The sequence below is a fragment of the Eptesicus fuscus genome, chromosome 3 (genome assembly GCF_027574615.1).
Source record: "Eptesicus fuscus isolate TK198812 chromosome 3, DD_ASM_mEF_20220401, whole genome shotgun sequence".
Lineage (NCBI taxonomy): Eukaryota > Metazoa > Chordata > Mammalia > Chiroptera > Vespertilionidae > Eptesicus > Eptesicus fuscus.
In genome coordinates, this window is record NC_072475.1 from 14,289,496 (window position 1) to 14,310,741 (window position 21,246).

The following is a 21,246-nucleotide window of genomic DNA, read 5'->3' on the forward strand; positions in this document are numbered from 1 at the left end:
GGTAAAAAATATGTGATCATCCTTTAATTTATCACAATGTTATTAAACAACTCTATCAAGCAGTTATTAGGATAAAATAAGAAAAAGACCAAGTGTTTTCTTCTTTGGATGCTCATAATATATTGGGAGGGCTGAGTAAGGCATAATTTAGAAACTGAAATTCAGTGTAATTGATTGCTTTCCTAATAGTTAACAACACTGTGACCTGAGCAGATAGGTGGAAGAAGCATAGAAGTTAGTGGTTAGTGGTCAAGGAAGGCATGATAGAGAAGATAACATTTGAGATGGTGTTGAAGGAGCTTTCCATATAATGAGAGGAGTGTATTTCAGTCAGAACATGGCATGAGCGAAGATGGAGATGTATGAAAGAAAATATATGATATTCTGAAATTAGAAGACATATATGGATATTAGAGATAAGATTTTGGGTTGATTAGCAGGATGGGGTTTATTAAATGATATATTATATTAAAGAGGATGGACCTCTCAATGAATAAACAAACAAATAAGTGAACCAAAAATAAAAATAGACACAAAACCACCATTCACAAAACCTACAAAGAGTGATCTTTTCCCAAAAGATGGCAGGGAGTTATTAGAGATACACACCCAGGGAAGTAGAACCTGTTGTAATAGTAAGGAGATAATAGAGGCCTGGGCTGCGCTGTGGAATTTCTGGCCAGTCTTCCCTCTCTCCTATTTCATGTTCATTTCAATAATGCATGCAGGCATGCCAACCCAGTTTGATGTTAACACTGAAGAAGAGAGTACTTAGACTCAGCCTTTTACATGTGGTTAGTGATTGAATTAACATTAGATAATTAGTGTCTATTCAAATGTCTTGCAAATAGACACTGTATGAGATAAAATACTGTAAATTTTATAATATATATTTATAATTATGTATAACTATCCTATATACTTATAAATGAATGGCATTTCAAATATCCCATCACTTTCACTCTATTTTTTTATTATTTTTTTAAAAATATTTTTATTAATTTCAGAGAGGAAGAAAGAGGGAGAGAGAGAAACATCAATAATGAGATAATCATTGATTGGCTGCCTCCTGCACACTCCCCACTGGGGATTAAGCCCACAAACAGGGCATGTGCCCTGGACCGGAATCTAACCTGGGACCCTTTAGTCCGCAGGTCAACACTCTATCCACTGAGCAAAACTGGCTAGGGCCACCTTGTTTTTTAAGATCCTATTCAATCCCCTTAAAGTTTTAACTTTTATCTTTTCTAAATAATGCCCTGTCGCCCGAGTCAATTTGACTCAGTGGATAGAGCATCGGCCTGTGGACTGAAGGGCCCTGGGTTCAATTCTGGTCAAGGGCATATACCTCTTTTGCTGGCTCAATCTCCAGTAGGGGCCATGTAGGAGGCAGCCAATCGATGATGTTCCTCTCTCATTGATGTTTCTATCTCTCTATCCTTCTCCCTTCCTCTCTAAAAATAAATAAAAAATGTTAAAAAAAAACAATGCCCTGTAAAAAGTAAACAATCCAAAATATAGTTATTATACTTGTATGGGAATTTTGACTTCCATAATTTCTATACATTTTCCATATCCAGGTTACTCTGTTTGCTTTCGTGGAGGTGATTTAGTTACCTCCCATTAGGTAATGAAGGTTTCTATTGGCTACCTAGAAAAGAAACTTATTAAATTAGAATTATGATCAAACAAAACTTCTTAAATTGGAATTATGATATTGACCAGTGATAAAGAATTTAATAATTTAAATTTTAGTTCTTTAGTTCAACCATTACCTGTCCATTTTCATTTTTCTGTTAATATTAATAGATTGACCATATATAGAAAATAGAAAAGTTTTCTTTGCATAAACAAAAAAATACTTTTAAAACGACTATATTGAATCACATCTGTGTAAGATTAAACTAAAATTGATATTTTACAATTTGCTTGTTGGTTGACATCCCAAACTGTGTAATGTATTATAAAACTCTTTAGTATACATATTTTGAATTTTCTAAATGTATAAGACAATAAATGAAAAATATAAACAAATATATGAATAGAATTATGAGTTTGCCAGTAACTTATAACATATTGGGTTTTGTGAGACTTCAAGTTTTAGACACTCACTATATTATCTTAGAGACTCCAATTTCTTCATTATGGGTATATATTTTTTAAAAATCAAGTTATAGTATTAAAACTAAACATTCTAAACATGTTTAAATATTGTAAACAGGCCATTATAATTAATATTTTCTTGTTTTCAAGAGCATTAGGGAATTTTGCATGTAAACTTCTTTATAACATCGATACCCAGTTTAGTCTTTTTGAAATTATATAGAAACAACAGCAAACAATAGCAAATTGAAGCTTGTTGCTCATGAATTCTTCAAAACAGAAATGCCAGTTGGAAGAGATGATTTTAAACCATATTTAAATAGAAAAAATGACTACATTTTACTGTGATATTTCCAGTATTTTAATATTTATGTTTGTAATAATAAATGAGAAATCAGGAGAGAGGCAAGCATATAGCCTCTATCCAAATGATGTGTTGAAACTATTTATTTTGATTTCTTAAAATGAAAAGGATAGATGCTGAGATGGAAATATATATTTTAGTTTTTATTAGACAGTAACTAAAAATACTGTTATATAATATTAAAAATACCTATTTCTACCAACCATGTAAATGCCATTTTAAAAAGTATTTTCAGAAAATGTGTACAAATCATAAAATAATATAGTTTAATTTGATATTCATTTAAGACTATAAACTCAGTGTGAGTGTATTCCCTTGATCATGGCAAAGCAGCTACATTTACAACTTGAAGTGAGAAAGATAGCAGCTGACTAACAGAAGTTCCATGACTGCTGGCAGAAAGTGTGGAGGGTTAATACATGGCCTTTACTTTGCCACATACTTTTCTCTCTTGGCCAATCAAGCAGAAATTAATAGAGCTAGGTTAAAGACATAAGACCATATGTGTATAGAATAGAATTGGTTCAGTGTAATTTAATAATAGAATGATAAGAAAACTGAGATTTCAAGTTGCTTGACTATGTCCATGACTAATTACTTGGGTCTCTGATCCTCAGTTTCTTATTATATAAATAATAAAATAATGGTGTTTGATTAGATTAGGTTTCCTCAAATCTCTTTAGCTTCTTCACAGAGGCTCAAAACAATAAAGTAATATAAAAGTAATGTGACTGTCATTAGAAAAATGTCAAACAATGACAGATACTTCCCATTTCAAATTATCTCATTGTCATGAGGCTTCAAGAAAAAAACAATAAAACAAAAAAGATATAAAACTTTTATAACTATTGTATTAATTGAAAGAAGTTTAAATATTGCAACAAAATATAGACATTATTTTTAAAATATATTTTTATTGATTTCAGAGAGTAAGAGAGAGAGATAGAAACTTCAATGATGAGAGAGAATCATTGATTGGCTGCCTCATGTATGCCCCCTATTGGGGACCAAGCCCGCAACCTGGGCATGTGCCCTTGACCAGAATCGAACCTGGGACCCTTCAGTCCACAGGCTGATGCTCTATCCACTAAGCCAAACCAGATAGGGCTATAGACATTATGTTTTGAAATTTATAGACATTTTGAAATTTCTAGAAACATGTTTCAATGGGTGGTATATAGGATATCCTCAAAATGTATACACACTTTGAATAATTATGAATTCCAATGGGTTAAATCTGAAAAGAAAGAAACATCAGTTGAGCTATCAGCTGTTAAATGTATATATATTAAGATATATATTTGGGAGTGGGTTCTTCTAGAAGAAGAAAGGTCAAGTGTGTCTTAAAATAATGCAAATCTTAACAATAAAAATTTTCTTTTGTAATTTATACACTACTTAATTTTTATCTGGCAATGCAACATTATACATATATAATCATGTCTAAACCCTAAATTGTAATTTTTTTTACTTAAAAAAACTAACTGAATAATTTATATTTTAAAGAATTATTATTAGAACCCAGGTCCAGAGCTAAAACAAACAAATAAAAGTAATATAATGTGGGTTTTTTTTGTCTATTTTTATTGATTTCAGAGAGAAAGAGAGAGGGAGAGAGAGACAGAAACGACAATGATGAGAGAGAATCATTGATTGGCTGCCTCCTGCATGCCCTCCACTGAGGATCAAGCTGGCAACCCGAGTTATGTGCCCTGACCTGGCATTGAACCTTGACCTCCTGGTTCAGAGGTCAATGCTCAACCACTGAACCACGCTGGCCAGACAGCAATGTGTTTTATTAAGAGCACTGGATCTGGGTTCTAATTGTGACTCTTTACTATATAAATTATTTAACTTCTTTAGTCCTCACCATTCTCATCTAAAATATGGGAGAAATGATACTTCAGAGGGATTGTATGAAGGGTGAATAAGATATTGCACTTAGGCATCTGCACAGTGTATGACACAGTACATGTCAAGAAAATAAGAGGCACTCTGTTTTGTATTATTTTTATTATGATCTGTAAACCTCCAAAGTCATTTATGCTTCATATCTTGGTAGTGGATAAGCTAAGAACCTTAATGATTTTCTATGACTTTATTCTCATGGTGCTCAAACTGAATTACAATGCTATATTAATCAAAGTAATTGGAGGAAATCACTTTAAGCATTTATCTCTGCTCTTACAAACATTTGTAGCAATGTAGACTACTCAATAATTATTGGCATTATAAAGCATATTCATATTCATATTCACTGTTATCATCTGGTTATTTTGGCCTCCCACTAGCCATGAAAGTTTCTAAGATGACCCTAGAATTAGTTTACTATGAAAGTAACAGTATTTGTTATTGTTTCCAAATTATTTTACAATATAAGTCTGTTGATGATGTATTATTTCTTCCAAAAGGTAAATCACTCAATTGTTATATGTTTATTACACTGAAATATAGGAGTTGACCAAGTTGGAAATGAAAACACACAACAAGGACAGAAAGGGTTTGTACCAGTAATAAAGAAAACACATATAACAAAGCTTTTCCTCAGTTTTCTTTATTACAACAATGGAGACACAAAAATACAGAAAATAAAATGACATTTAATATACTATGAAACACATGCATAAGAATACATATAGTGTTGATTATTATGTTGAGGGTTTCAAATAAGAGATGATATTGAAGACAATACATTTATAATGTACATTTTTTTCATGGAAACAACCTATGATGAAAACAAATGCAAGTAAAATAATCACATCAGAAGTGTTATACATAAAATCAATGTAAGATGTGAGATAAAAATATTTTTGGAAAAAGTTCATGAATTGTGGATATTATTTAAAACAGTGAGTTGTAGTTGTTTGCTTTTAGAAAAAAAAATTAGCTAGAAAAATTATTTTATAGTGGCCACTTAGCACACACATATAATTTGTAAAAATATGGTGTACTTTAAATAATGATGCTACCTCTTAATATTATGAAATGTTTGAGATATGTAACTTCATATTTTAGTAGTTAAGATGGAATGATTACTTAATTTAACTTGAACATACACAATTAAGAAAATTTGCAATATACCTAGGCTTAATACAACCAACATTATATTAGTTCACATTTAATATAAAATTCAGCTCTACTTGAATGAACAAGTCTTTAAAAAGTAAGTAAAACAGTAGTTTACCAACAAAGACATGAGGACATCAACTGCTGTTCAGATCATCTCAGATATACCAATAGAACTCTTGAATACATGTTTTCCTTGGGTGTTGTTTTTTTAATATATATCAATTTTGTTTCATAGTAGCTAAAACGGATGTAATAGAATGCTCCACTCTTCTGATACTATTTAGGGGCAGATATTTTAAGCTTCGGTACTAGAGTTCATCTGGTTCATAATCTTAGAAAAGGTAACAATGTCAAAGGTATTTGGAAAACAAAGCATGGATACTAAACTCCCATTTCTTTTGTTTTAGAGCAGTTAGATTTAAACTTATTGCATTCTCTGCCTTACATAAAAGTCGAGATGCTGCTTATCTACTTTTATAATCTTTATGTGTTTCATCAAGTTCTTAAGTACAATGAAGTAAAAAGAGAAAATACTACAACTTTATATTTAAGTTAAAAATTGTTAACTCTAGAATAATACTCAAGTTCTGAGGATAATTAGAAAGAGAGTAAGGTAATGAGATGTTAGAAAGACTTTATTTTAGTGAAGACCTAAAATTTACTGTGATATCTCCTGAATTCTAAGATTAACTATCAAATATTAATAGTGATTAAGTAATACTCTTTATTTTTTAATCACATAGCTGATTTGAAAACAGTCTTTTTACCAAGTTAAGTTTATATTAAAATCATTTCAGGCACTATTTGTAAAATATTTGTATCTCCAATCATTTTATATATATATAAATTTGAACTGCCCATTCAATGCATTAGCTTTGGTGAAGTTTTATGACATATGCAGGGACTTTAAAATTTACCCATGACTAACAAAAAAGGAATAGAGGAAACACATCAACAATAAAGATTTAACAAATTAAATACATCCTATTTATTCTTGTCCAGAAATTGAGAAGGAAAAAGGGAGGGTAATAAGTGGGGGGTATTAAAAAGAAGGAAGGAGAATAAAAGGAAATAAACCAAAATAAAAGATTCTACTTAATTTGTATTCATTCAAATGTTGTTTAAAAGATATTATGCTATGCCCCCAAATTTGAATATTAATAAAATGAATAAAATGATTTAATTAGGTGATTTAATTAGCTATGACCTTAATGATGCTATATCTTTATTCAAGTGGAATCATAATACATAGGACTAAAGAAAATCATAAATGGTAACATTTAATTTAGGTAGTATCATAATATGTTATTTAAAGTTCTTAATGCTGCTAATATAACCAAAATCAAAGAGGTTAAAATTTTCAGATAATTTTACATGACTAGAGATATTTATTAATAAACTTCTATAAACTAAGAATATTATACAAAAAAGCAGCTAACAATTCTTGAAAGCTACACAAAAACATACTGAATTATTATATTAGTGATATAAATATTCATCTTGAATCACTAAAATCATTTATAATTTAAAATTTTATTTCCCCATTCTTAGTGTAGGTATATGTATTAAAAATAAAAAAAAAGGTTCTCATGTATCTAACAGTTCACCCAGATCTAAAAGTGCATGGCTTGATTCTCTCTTGCACACTACATTTTATTGAATATAAGTGAATAATTATAAATCCAATCATTATATTGAAATTATTGTAGAATTTTGCTTATTTTAGGTTTAATTTATATTAAATATAATCAATGAGTGTTCTTACATAGAAAACATTTGAATTAAATATAATAGTTTTCAAATTGACCCAAATCATATAACCTATGACTTACTGTGCATACTTGTAATTTTAATTATCAATTTAAAAAGAATTGTTGAATATTTAAAAAGTCAAAATTATTTGCAATGGAATTATTTATACAAGTATTTTTATATATACACATATATATAACTTAAGTTATGTATATAATTTGAATCCAATGCCTAGAATCTGTGTGTGTGTGTGTGTGTGTGTGTGTGTGTGTATATATATATAATTATAAATATATGTATATATATATATATAATTCTAAACACTTGAGATATTTAGGCTAAGAAAAAGATGAAAGAAATGTTAAAAAAAATAAAACAAATCATTAAAATTCAATCTTGTCCATGTCTTCCAGTATGAATGTATATATGTGCACTTGCATAATGGTTTTGGAAAGAATACGATTGCAGAGTTAATAAAATATATTTATTCTTATTGAATAATAATATTAGGAGAGAGAAGATCAAAATTATCAATCTACCTAAGGTTCTCCCATGCAAGAAGAAATTTTGTAGGATAGAAGAATTTACTAGCATATCTGAAACATAGCGCCAGTGGTCTTATAGTTATCTAATAACTAATGATTGCGTTTGAATTAGGCTAGTGACCATTAGGACTGAATGATATACAAAGGAAAGAAGACAGACAAGACAGGCTTGTATAAAGGTGGGAGATTTCAGGTTTGCATATAATATTTAACCTGATATTCCACATGCAGATAATGGTAATCATGCATAAGCACATCAACCTAGCTCTGTAGCTGCTATAATTTGGTCAAAACGACCTTTTGAAATGATTTATCACTTAAGGATATGATATATATATATATATCAATTGATGTAGGCACATATTTATGGTTATATATAATAATTAACACAAAATTCACCATATACACAAGTTCATATTTGTACATTTCAGACACAAAATTTTATTGAAAAATCCATTAGATAAAAAAAAATCATTGAATGATACTGTAGAGAGACTTAAAATAAGTTGAATTTTTATGTGTTGCTTACCAAATAATCACATTTATTTATTTAGAACTATAGACAGACAGTAGTTAGCCAAGAAGTACTGTCAATTAGATTTTATGGATGCATATAACAAAATTAAACCTCAGATAATAAAAAAATAATTCAGCAACACACACATTAATATTTTTTATAATCAAACAAGGTTATTTGCAATCTCTAATGTCTCATTTATTGAAATGCTATAGCTGCATTGTTTATAGTTTCGTGCTTTTCAATTTCTTATAGAAAGCAAAGCACAGAACTCAGTACTTTGAGATGTCTGAGAATATTTTTTAAAGATTTTATGCATATCTCAGAGCTGTAAAATAACTGTTCATCTAAGAATAAAATTTGGCCAAATGATAGAATGCTTTTTAATTTCAGGATTAACAACGTGAGCTACACTTAGATGCTTAAAATTCAAAATGAACAACTCATTAAAATGGAAATAATTCTACAAGGATAGAATTTTAATTTTAGGTTCTTTTCTGAATTGTCAAAATGTCAGTCTAGGTGTCATGTACCTGACTGAGTGTTCTTCATATCACACTCGGTGACCTTGAGTTAGAGAACATATTCCATGTTCTCCACAAAAGTGTTTTGTAATATATGCTAAGTCAAGATAATTTCTGCAAGACTGTCTTGCGGAAATATTTTTAACTTATTGGAAAGATCTAGGCAGGTTATGATGAATGGAAAAAAAAAAAATTCCTCGAAGTATTTTTAAAACTCTTTGTTTTCCAAGTACTTTCTACACATTTGTAATAAACGTATCTACATATCTTACCTAAACTCAGAGATCCTGGAATATAATCGCAATTATATTATTTCTTTAGTAAACAGACATTGTCTATGCTGGTTTAAAAACAGAACATTACTGCCCTAGCTGGTTTGGCTCAGTGGATATAGTGTCGGCCTGCAGACCACAGGGTCCTGGGTTCCATTCCGGTCAAGTGCACATACCTTGGTTGTAGGCTCCTCCCTGACCCGGCCCTGGTTGGGGTTCATGCAGGAGGCAACCAGTCGATGTGTTTCTCTCACATCGATGTTTCTGTCTGTCTTTTCCTCTCTCCCTAAAAATCAATGGAAAAATATCCTCTGGGATTAACAAAAAATAAAATAAAATAAAAACAAAGAAATAAAAATGAAACATTATTGAAAAATAGGTTAGATTCCCAAAATGCACAAATTGGGATTTCCCTTTTACTTAGCAGGGGGAAAGGGAGGGAAGCAGAAGTATGTTTAGTCTGTGGATGAGTCTTCTGCATTCTACAGGTCTGTTGTTGGCCAGAAGAAAAACCAGCAGTGGATAGCAATGAGTTTGGAAAAGATAAATTAAAGAAAATAGACTAGTAAAGGCAAGTCTAGCCTTAGACCTCGGGGACATCTATAACAGTGTCAACAATAAAACTAAAGTTAAAAAAAGAAACAGAGAATACTTTCATGCAACAAAGTAGTTTTTGATGAATGAACCTCAAAGCCCAGACCCAATAATTCGATTTACCATTGAGTTATGGTCACTCTTGTGAATATATGTAAATCTGACTGCTTCCTAATTGCCCTGAATAGTAGTAAGAATCACTTGCTACCTGCTGAGTGTGGCTCTGTGGTTGAGCCTTGACCTATGAACCAGGAGGTGACACTTTGATTCCAGATCAGGGCACAGGCCCAGGTTGTGGGCTTGACCTCCAGGAGGGGACCTGTAGGAGGCAGCTGACTGATCAATGATTCTCCCTCATCACTGATGTTTCTCTCTCTCTCTTCCTCTCCCTTCCTCTCTGAAATCAATTACAAAATATATTTTTAAAGAAAGAATAACTTGCTAAAGTTAGTTGGCAGTGAAAAACACAGAATATCCTTTTCTCATGTTACAATGAACAAAAATTTAAAAAAGAAAAGAAAATCATTACTCATACTACTCCCTCAAACCTAGCTTCCCTTAAAAGGTGGGATCTAGTAACACCTTCTTATCTTAATTTTATCTTCTTGAAAGCAATAGCTAACATATTACTTTTCTCTCTGAGCCTTGCAAAGTAATTGACTCTTAGGTGTTCAAGAAAATGTAATAAATAAGTGTATGTATTGTTAGAACATCAATATTTGATGGCAGCTCAAAACACAATCCAAGTCAAGTGAACAGGGTACAATTTAAACATATTCACATTTAATTTATCATTTACTGTTGGGCAATTGCATAGAGATATTTTCACTTACTAAAAAAAATCTGGATTTGTTTCATTAGTGTTCAATTTCAAAAGAAGAAACTGTGTTTCATGTTTATTCCTTATGAAATTTAAGATAATTTAAAAAGGTAGTACAATAGAGATATATATCTAATATAATAAAAATTATCAGGTTTATGATTTATGTTAGAAATGTTCTTTAAGTAGAAAACTTACATTTAAAAAATAACAATTAAAATCAATATAAAAGATCCACAATTCTACATAATAAAATAACTATACAATGTATGTCCATATATATTGAGTTATATTTGCAAAATAACCAAACGAAGAAAGATTAGATATAGCAAATGCTTAAATTCCAAGTAAAAATGACATGATGTTTATTTAACAGGGCCAATTGTAGAAATTAACGAACACTTTTGAATGAAGCAAGTTATTCTGTGAACTGATATCTGAAAGAAACAATCCTGATTCAACTTCCTTCAGTGAATTCCTGACAAATGATCTGTTTTATAGGTTAACAATTTGGGGAAGGAAAATAAAGATAATTGTTTATGGGTGAAAATACATACATAATTAATTGGAACTTAGAAAATATTTTATTATAATTTTAGATTAGCCTTATAAATTGCAGGTCATAAAAGGAAATATCTTATGATATGACAATAACATTAAAACATGCAAGACAAACTTATGGCTATTATGAAAGAAAACCCAGCAGCATTCAGCTGCCATGACTGGCTTCCATTTTCGCCTTTATTCGCTTCACAGCATTTATCTGCACAATGAAATAATTTTTTGAAAATAGAATGAGAATAAAATAATTAAGGGAAAAAGAGTAGAGTTAAAAACATGAAAATAAAGGAAAAGAAAAAAAGTGACAGTAGGAAAGAAAAAAAGAGAAAATAATTAATGCAAGATTTCCACAATGCCATTGCCAATTATTTTGATACAAGACAAAAAATAGTAAAAATGTTGTATAGAACATTTCTAAATAGTTGCCATATATTAAAAACATAGCTGAGGGTCAATATTAATAATGTTTATTTCATATAACTTAGATATTGGTTCTATCATTAATTGTTTAAATGTGAACATCTTAATTATTCTATAATGAATATATGATTTATGGGAGAAAAATCACCAATCACTCCACTGTGCTCCTGGCAAATTCGAACAGCTATTTTAATATAAGCTTATCATATTCTGCAATGTTTAAAGATAATGTTTTGCTATTATAATTTATTATAAGTCATTCATGCAACAAAAGTAATATTATTAATAATAAATAAACTACCAAGAAATAAGTAAAATTTACATATTCACACAATGACAATTTGCAGGAAGAATAGAATCAAGAAGCATTAATTCAACTGACCACAGGTACACTTTAGACATATGTCACTTTACTTCATGAAAAATAATTTTAAGAACCAAAGATCATCAAAATAATTTATAGACTTACTTTTTCATTATGTGCTAAACAAAAAAAAATATTATTTTGCATTTAGAACTTATATTTAGAATTGACTGAGATTTCATTATAGTTAAAATGATGTTTTTCCAAAATAATTGAATTCAATTCCATCACTGTATTGAAATTTCTCTAATTTATATTGTAATAATAGATTTAACTGTAAGAAAACATTTTGGTATTTGCCATGCACTTGAATATTGTGTTTTCTTGTTCATGTTGAGTAATTCAGAGATGAAAGTGTATACTAGATGTGTATGGAACTAGAGTGAATATCATCAAAATAATTTACAGTCATTAGAAGTATGGTCAAAAAGCCCAGAAAATAAATACAAATTAATTGAAAAATTTTAGCAATTTATTTATTGGTGATGATGTATATAATTTACTTGTAAGTTTGTTAAACAGAAAAACTCTCATGCTTGATTTCACATGATAGAATCATTTTACCATTGGATCTTAAGAATGAATGAATGAAGTTATTTGTCATCAAATTTTATATTGATACTCAATGTTAAAATTAGACATTTCTTCAATCATAGCTACAAGCGAAGATAAAGTAAGTGATTATTAAATGATACTAATATTATTTGGTTAAAACAAATAAAATTAAATATTGTTTAGGTCAAAAGAAATGATAAAATGTGTATAAGTAAAAATAAATTATAAAAATGGTTTCAAAATAAATTTATTTCCAAGGATATTTTAAAGCAGGGTATATTCAAGCCACCAAGAGGCAGTATTTTCAGTCATCAAAATTACATAACAAATCAATAAATGCCATTTTACCAGACTTTAGTTCTAAATCATTTTTATAATCTAGTTTTGTAATCATTTTTATAAGAATCAATTTGTCACAATTATCCAATATTCTCATATTTTTAAATTAAAATGAGGTGGAATTATGCTTGAATATTTCAAAAGGGAACATAACTGTGAATTTGCATACTCTCTACATAAATCAAGAAACATATCTTTCAAAATAAACACAACTTTAAATAGTAAAAGTGAGAAAATATTGTTAATTACAAAATACTTTTAAAATCAGAATCATGCACTAATATGTCATTATTATCAATAGACTATATGAAGGTAAGATTAACATATTTTCAAAAAATAGTTCTTCAGACCAAGAAATAAATGTACTCCAGATTTAGTCTATTGCTTTACAAAAAGTTAAATACATCTGAATGCATATAAGTAAAGTTTTAAATAATTTTTATTTTTCAATTACAGTTTATATACACTATTATATTAGTTTTAGGTATATATCCCATTAATAGACATATTACTTACTAAGTGACCATCCTAATAAATCTTGCACCCATATGGCATCATACATTGGTCTAAGAATATTATTGACTATACTAGAGGCCCGGTGCATGAAAATTCCTGCACTGGAGGGGGGTCCCTCAGCCTGGCCTGCCCCCTCTTACAGTCCGGGAGCCCTCAAGAGTTGGAAGCGACCCAGCAATCAGAGGAAGTGGATGCCCCATCACACCTCTGCTGTTGCCACTCCCGGCAGCACAATCCTTGGCCAGCCATGGTTATCTGAGCCTCGGGTGGCCCTGGGCAGCTGGGCAGCTGCCATCTGAGGCTTTTCTGTTCCTCAGACTGACTCTGGGCATCGGGGGCGCTGAGGGGACTGGGGGCTCTGGAGGTCTTGCCGTGTGCCTGCCCCCCCGCTGGCAGTGCTGAGGGGACTGGGCACCGCCATCTGTGGCTGTGTGTGCCACCATCTTTGAGGGTGTGGCAGTCAATTAGCATATCTCTCCTTATTGGCTGTGGGTGCCACCATCTTTGGGACAGTGTCAATTAGCATATTCCCTCTTTATTAGATAGGATTCCCTCTGCTGTACTTTACATCTTGTGACTATTCTGTAACAACCAATTTGTACTCCTTAATCCCTTCACCTTTTCCACGCATCCCCCCCCCCGTCCACCTCCCATCTTCATTTGGACAGTCTACAATGCATGCTATATAATCAAAACAAAACAATAGAAGTAAACAAAACAGAAAAAAACTAAGTTAACTTATGAACTCCATATTGTGTAAAATTAAATAAAAAGGCTCAAGACCTGCTAGTTTATTACAGATAACTTATTTTATATATGGGTATATATTTAGCATATTTACTTAAAATAATATAAGAAATCATATATAGTACAAGAATAATTATATGAAAGTATAAAAAGATACTTTTTCCTTATTTTGCCAATACATAATCTTAACTCTCTAGAATATTTTGGGTGTAAAGACTCCCAAATTCACCGTAATGCATCACAAACTTTAACGTTGCTCCAGGAAATCTTCTAGAGCAAAATCAAACAATTCTTGCACTGTAAGGACATTGTCTCTGATAAGGCTTTCCATGAGCCCTTAGCAGTAGTGGATTCAGTCATGGCAAATTAGACATTATTTTGAGACATTTTTATAGAAAAAATAAGTATTTTATTTCCCCCCAATTTCCATTAAGCTGCTCTGGCTTGTGTCAGCTGCATAATTGAGAGGGGATGAATTCTAGTTCCTACCTTTTCAGATATCTTTGTCTGTACATCTGCGTGTCTGACTTCTGGACGACATTATCTGTTTCTCAGCTGTGAGACATACTCAAGTTTTGTTTTTTTCATCGTAAAAGTTCTTATAACACGACTGTTGTTATTTTCCCTGCTCATCTTCATAGCAACACTTCTGGAAAGCACTAATTACACATGGCGTCTCCATGTTCTAACCTCACACACAATCCTGAATTATTCCTCCTTAATTTCTCTCCCAACGACTTCAGCAAAGCTGGATGTGATAAGGACAATTCATAATTTATTGATTAACTTGAATTGACCTCTCAGTGAAATTTGAATTGTCAAATGTGATTTATATCTTTTCTTCTTGAAATATGACTCTAGGTTAACTTCCAGGATACTAGTCTTGTGTCACTGCAGGAATTCTATCTTAGTCTGATGGGAGGGGTGGTCCTGTCGTTAACTCTTCCTGTATAATATTACGGTTTCTGAGGATGCAGTTCTTAACCCTCTGTACTTCAGAATCTCAAGAGGCACTCCTCGAACATATATGCTGTGCCAGTCACCGTTCTAGATGCCAGGGGAAACATCCATGAGTATCGCAGACACCAATTCCTTTTCATGGGCATTACTGTGCTTGGTTTTAACCTCACCCAGGCTTCAAATACCATTCCCCTGGGAAAGTTGACAGCATTGTAGTATAAGTTTCCAAAGCATGGATCTTTTCATCTCCATACACACAGAGCTAACTACTACGTGACAGTGAAAACTTAAGGAATGCCAAGCTGATTTGATGTTAATCTTCATTCTCCAAATCCAAAATACTTTGTCCTCAGAAATGATGCCAATTATGGCCCAATTGCCCAAGCAAGACACTAAGAAATCAGCAGTACCTGCTGAATCTGATTTGTGGCACAAGCAAGGTTAGTCTACACCTACAATGTGTCTGGGATTTATCCCTTGTTTTATTTTTCTACTCCTATTACTTTTATTTTTCTACTTTTATTTTTCAAGCTGTTCACCCATATATTGCTTTTACCCAGATGAGCAAGATTAATCTGTTTATAATGCCTATCTATTCATATACTTTCCTATTTCAATTAATTCCTTTTTTTATTTTGCAGATAAAAATGAATTTAATTCTTTCTCCAACATTCTTTAGTAAATAAGTTTACATTATTTAATAATCAGTTATACATTGGACAAACCCTGTAAAAGTTACTTGAATATTGAATTAAAATGAGCAACTGAACTATCTTATGACATTAAATTTAAAAAGAAAAAGAAAATTAGTCAATTTCTCTTTTCCTTCTGTATGTTTTTCTACTTAGTTTATTTACTACAATATTTGGCAATCCTACTCTAAGTGTGCAGTTCCAATCTGACATACATTTCAATAAAATGAATGGGACTATCATGTTTATGTAAATACAATAAGGATAAATTCTTTCTTTAAAACTATTCTAACTTTAAACATTTTTAGGATAATATCTATCACTAAGCATTTCAGTCAAGTAACAAATTTAATTATTTTATTATAATACCTGTGATTTCTTACTGGTTTTCAGATTTGTTTTAAAATAATTTATATTTTTATAGAAAACCTTGGATTTCCTGGGTTGCAGGTTCTCCTCTATCCTTATCTTTATTTGCACACCTCCAGGTTCTCCTCCTGCCATGCTTTTTCTAGTTTCTAAAGCAGATCAATTTCTTCCTTCTCTTGAAGATTTCTTCCATATAAGACACTTTTCCTGGAAGCTTTATTCTCTACAAGATTTTTTTGGAAAGTCATTTTCTAAGGGTACCTTTCCCTCACCCCCACCCTATCTGCATATGTTAGATGCCCTGGTCAAACCCCCTCAAGGCATCACACTGCACAAGCACAGCTCTTAGCTATACTTGGTGGATATTCTAAATTTTGTTTAATTTCTATCTTCCCTACTAGATTGTAAAGCCTTTGTAGGCAGGGGTCAGTTCTGTATTCACAGATTATTCTTCCATACTCATCTCAGTACTTGTTACAAAGCAAGACTCCAGTAAATAATTGGAATGAATGAATGAATCAATGAATCTTAACATTGCAGAACCAGAAAAAAACTAGCTTAAATATGAGAAAATGCATATCAAGGAAGTTAAGTGACAAGAGCAAAACTGAAACTATAAACCAGAATTCTGTCTATTTTCCTTGTTGGGACTGCCCACAAGATGATTCTTTGAAATTGAAACAAACACATAAAAGTGCTTTTATAGTAAATGTATCATAGAATACCTTACCTATTTTTGTGCCTTTATTTTGTCTATACTTAATGTTAATGTTAATTAACTATTTTTATAAACATAGTAGGGTCTCTGGGAGTATAACATAAAGTAACCTCCCTGAAATTGGTAATTTTACAGTTTGTGTTTTATCTATAAAATGTTATAAAATGTTGACTTCTCCATCATAAAACATTAATATTTACCCTGATAAAAATAATTATTTCCTTTAAACATATGATCTACATTAAAGATTTAGGAGGATGGAGTATATTCTTTCAATCTCCCTTTGCTGACTCACATTAAGAATCACATTTATATCAGATTCTTGATATCTGCATAGAGGACAATTACAAGCAACATAATAAATTATAATTTTAGAGGCCGTTATTGATGTTTCAAACTCACAGGGGCAATGACCTTGATAGTACATTCAACCATTATTCTTATTTAGGTGAACCATTTATAAGGGCATTAGATTTATCATATGACTTAAAGTAGCTCTGACTTTGAACAGATCCTTTAACTTCTCAAAATTATTTTGGTAAAATAAGGATAATTCTTCATTGTTAAACTCAGATTAAAATGAGATAATAAATGCACAAGTACTTTTAAAAATGCCATTACAATATGAGATACTCATACAATTTCTGATGTTCCCAGCATTCTAATTTCAAATTATAATAGGAAGCACTTATTAATACTAATAATACAAAGTCATAATATCAATTATTTTTAAGTCATGTAACTAATAGTAATTGCATTTTAATAGAAAGATTAATTATATAAAGCTGCTCTCAGCTTTACAAAGCTGAAGTACATCACAAACTCATAGTAATGAGATTAATATCAATTTGAAATTATAAGAGGGTTAAGTAGCATAACTGAACTGACACATTTTATTTTTTTCCAGTCTCAAAAGTGTTATGTAACAATACTGATACTCTATTATGATATGACTTAATCAAGCCATGCCTATGAATATATTGCTCCCAGCTCTCTGTCTATGTATATATAAATAATGCATATATTTATACATATGTATGAAAATTACCAGTAAATATTAAATATGATATTTATAGGAGCAATACGTGTTAAAATACATCCAATATGACAACTCACTAACAGTTAAACATGTCCACAAATCAAGATTAAAAAAAATCTTGCATCTTTATCTCTCATATATCTGAGAAATATTTTCATATCCCTGCCATGGATTTTGATCACAGCACTGGCACGGGGTGTAATGCTACCTAACAGAGGTAGAACCCGCCAGTGTGCTGTGCACAGGGTTCTGCCATGTTGTGCGTCTCCTTGAAACACGAGCCACATTTCTTTCTGGGACTATGTCTGCGGGTGTTCCTGCTTCACTGTGTAACTGAGTTTATGTCCCAAAACCAACCTGCGTGGCCAGGCATGGAAGAGGTGGTCATTACTTTTGGCCACATCTTCCCAGAAGTGGAGGACTAGGCTCCACGTGTTTGACAGGGAAGTTGTCTCCTTTGCAACGTTTCTGATCTCAGCAGAAATGTTTCCTGTCATATGCAACAGTCACCTTGACCTCCCATCCTTGCCCTTTCTCTGCTCATTCTTCCTCCACCACGTGAACCATCAAAGTTACCAAAATATATTTATAAATTAACCAAATCACCATAGCAAGAGTGATTGAGAAATCTTGAGTAAGACATGTCACACTGATCGTTATTGGAACTTACAATTTGTACTTTTTATAAAATTGTGTTTCCAAGAATAAGAATCAACCCAGAGGGATTGTAAAGATGATATCATGTTGATTTTCAGCCTGAGAAAGCAGGTAGTTTTGCTTACCTTTAATAATGTTGGGCTTTGGCGGCATGCTGAACTCATAGACTGTCGGTTCAGAATATCCCAATCTGTTCGCAGCTGTAATTTGAACCTCATACCCCATTGTCCACTGAAGGTGCTCCAAAATAATGTGGTCTTTATTTCCCTGCACTTTTTTCTCCAGCCACTGGTCTTCTTTATCTTTCTGTAAAGGCAATAAAAATTGGTTTTGTAAATAACCATACACTAACATTGAGAATTTTAAAAAGTTATCTTGTGGTTTTATTAATATCAAGAAAATAAATTTTCTCATCCACAGTGATAAATGAAGTTGCTATAATCAATGAAGTAATTTGTAAGACTTTTCTATAAAAATGTTAAGTTTATATATCAGCCAAATACTGACGATTTCATAATTAGCAAATGATAGTTTACTTCCATTAAGATTTTTTAAAAAATATCACATTTATCAGTTTGCTATTTGTCCACTTTGTTTATTATTAATAATCATGTGAACCATAAAAATGAAATATGATATATAGAAAGAGCCTAATATATCCATTAAAGTAATTGCCAGAGACTATTGTTTACTTTGTGTGTGTGTGTGTGGGGGGGGTGGTGGTGGTGATAAAATGTCTTGGAAATTAAGTTTGAGCATTTTTTATAGATTTAAATTACCACAAGCATTTTTATTACTATAATATTTTAGATTTATAATGAAACAACATGTAAGAAAATTATTATCTTTAAAGAGGTTATTAGCATAAAAATAAAAAAAATGTTATCTCATTCTTGAATGCTACACTTAAATCCTATCTCTTTTCTAAAATAAATGTTTTAAACTATATAACATTTGAATTACATTTTACTAAAATAATACTGCAGTTAACATAGAAAAGTATTTTTATGAATGAAACTATCTTAAATAGTGTGAACATTCAGCCATGCTATTAACCATTTATTTTTTTAAAATTTCTTTATTGATTAAGGTATCACATATTTGTCCTCATTCCCCCATTCCCATCCCAAACCCCAGGCAACTTCCTCAACCTCTCTGCCCTGTTTCCCTTTCTCTATTACAGACACGATGATTGCAGTTGCCCTGTGGGCTTGCATGAGGGAGCAATGAGAAAAAGCGATTAAATTGTGTATTCCGAGACCTTAGGTTTCCTAATTACTTAATAAATGACAGCTATTTTTAAGGAAAAACTATTTCCATAATAACTATATGGAAATGAAATAGTATTCTCTATGGAGTCATGTATCTAATAATTTTTCACTGCAATTGCAAATCTCAATTTCCCAGAGGGCTAATTATAGATAAATTGTAGCCTGGTCATAGAGATAGATAGATAGTTCAATCTTTTTAACCTTAGAGCTAAGCTAAGCATTACTTTATGTGGAGCTAATATTTTACAATGTTTTTGGACTATAAGACATAATGGTGTTTTTGCATTTATGTTTAAAATAGAAAAGTTATTGTTTAAAATAAAATTCTGGAGGTACGATTCATGATTGCATTAAATTGGTGGTACTATCAACATAAAGTGTCCTTCAAAAGAAGATGAGCATACATTGTAGTTTTGATACCGTACTATTATTTTTTTTCCTAACTAACGATTTTTCATTACATGCACTTTTATTATAAAGGCAAGTCTTTGGACTTGTTTTTGTTATTTTTTCTAAACCTGAAGATTTTAACACTCCCAATGAAGCCATGGGTTTCAGATGAGTACTTAAAGTTATCCTATTAACAGGAGGCATATCCCTTGCTTTCTGAAACTTACAAACATATGAATTTGTTAGTCTGGACATTGTCCAATAAGGTGTTATGAGGCCCGATCCCCTGGCCTTCAGCACACTGTTGTCTGTGTCCATGGGCTGTTCCTGAAAAATCTATTAGAAAACTGAAACAATTTGGGCCAGAAATTTTAATGTGCCTAAGTCATGAAATGATTAGTAAAGTTAAGAAAGGAACCTAGGTGTGCTTTTGAAATGCCTTGGACAACTATACCAAACAGCCACCATTTCCCCACTATCCCCTTTCTTCATCAATCATTCTTTCAGCCCCTAGAGAGTATGAGGCTGTTCTAGACCTCTGAACACAATAGTGAATAAGACATGTGCAATGCCCTCATCTTGGAGTTTATAAACCAGAACAGAAAAAAATAAGTTCTTTGAAAAGACAGAGGGTACTTTGGAAGCATGTGACAAAAAGGCTGATAGAGTGCAAGAGCCAGGAATGTCTCCATAGAAGGAAGAGATGTCACCCTTATTAGAAATAAACTCCAGCGCTATTATTTTGTTGTTGTTGACACTGTTACAGATTTCCCCCTTTTTCCCCCCTTTCCCATCTTCACCCAGACCCATGGCTTCCTCCCCTGGCCTTCACCACACTGTTGTCTGTGTCCATGGGCTATTCATGTCTTTTGTCTAATCTTTTCACCTTCTTTTATCCAGACCCTCCCACACCCCTTCCCTCTGACCTCCGTATCTCTGCCTCTGGTTTTATTTCGTTCGTCAGTTTATTTTGCTCATTAGATTCCACATATAAGTGAGATCATATGGTATTTGTCTTTCTCTGACTGGCTTATATGCTTAGCAGAATAAACTCCATGTTCAGTGCTGTTCTTCTTTTCATTCGTCCT

At 31.6% G+C, this 21,246-nt stretch overlaps 1 protein-coding gene across 1 annotated transcript in view; it reads right to left on the minus strand.

Annotated features, from left to right (window-relative positions):
• The window catches only part of NCAM2 (neural cell adhesion molecule 2), a 196,084-nt gene that overhangs the window by 14,142 nt on the left and 160,696 nt on the right, over window positions 1–21,246 (minus strand). Inside the window, exon 16 of the mRNA XM_054712874.1 lies at window positions 18,623–18,803. Within this exon, the coding sequence (XP_054568849.1) occupies window positions 18,623–18,803 (181 nt within the window). The remainder of the gene's footprint in view (window positions 1–18,622; window positions 18,804–21,246) is intronic.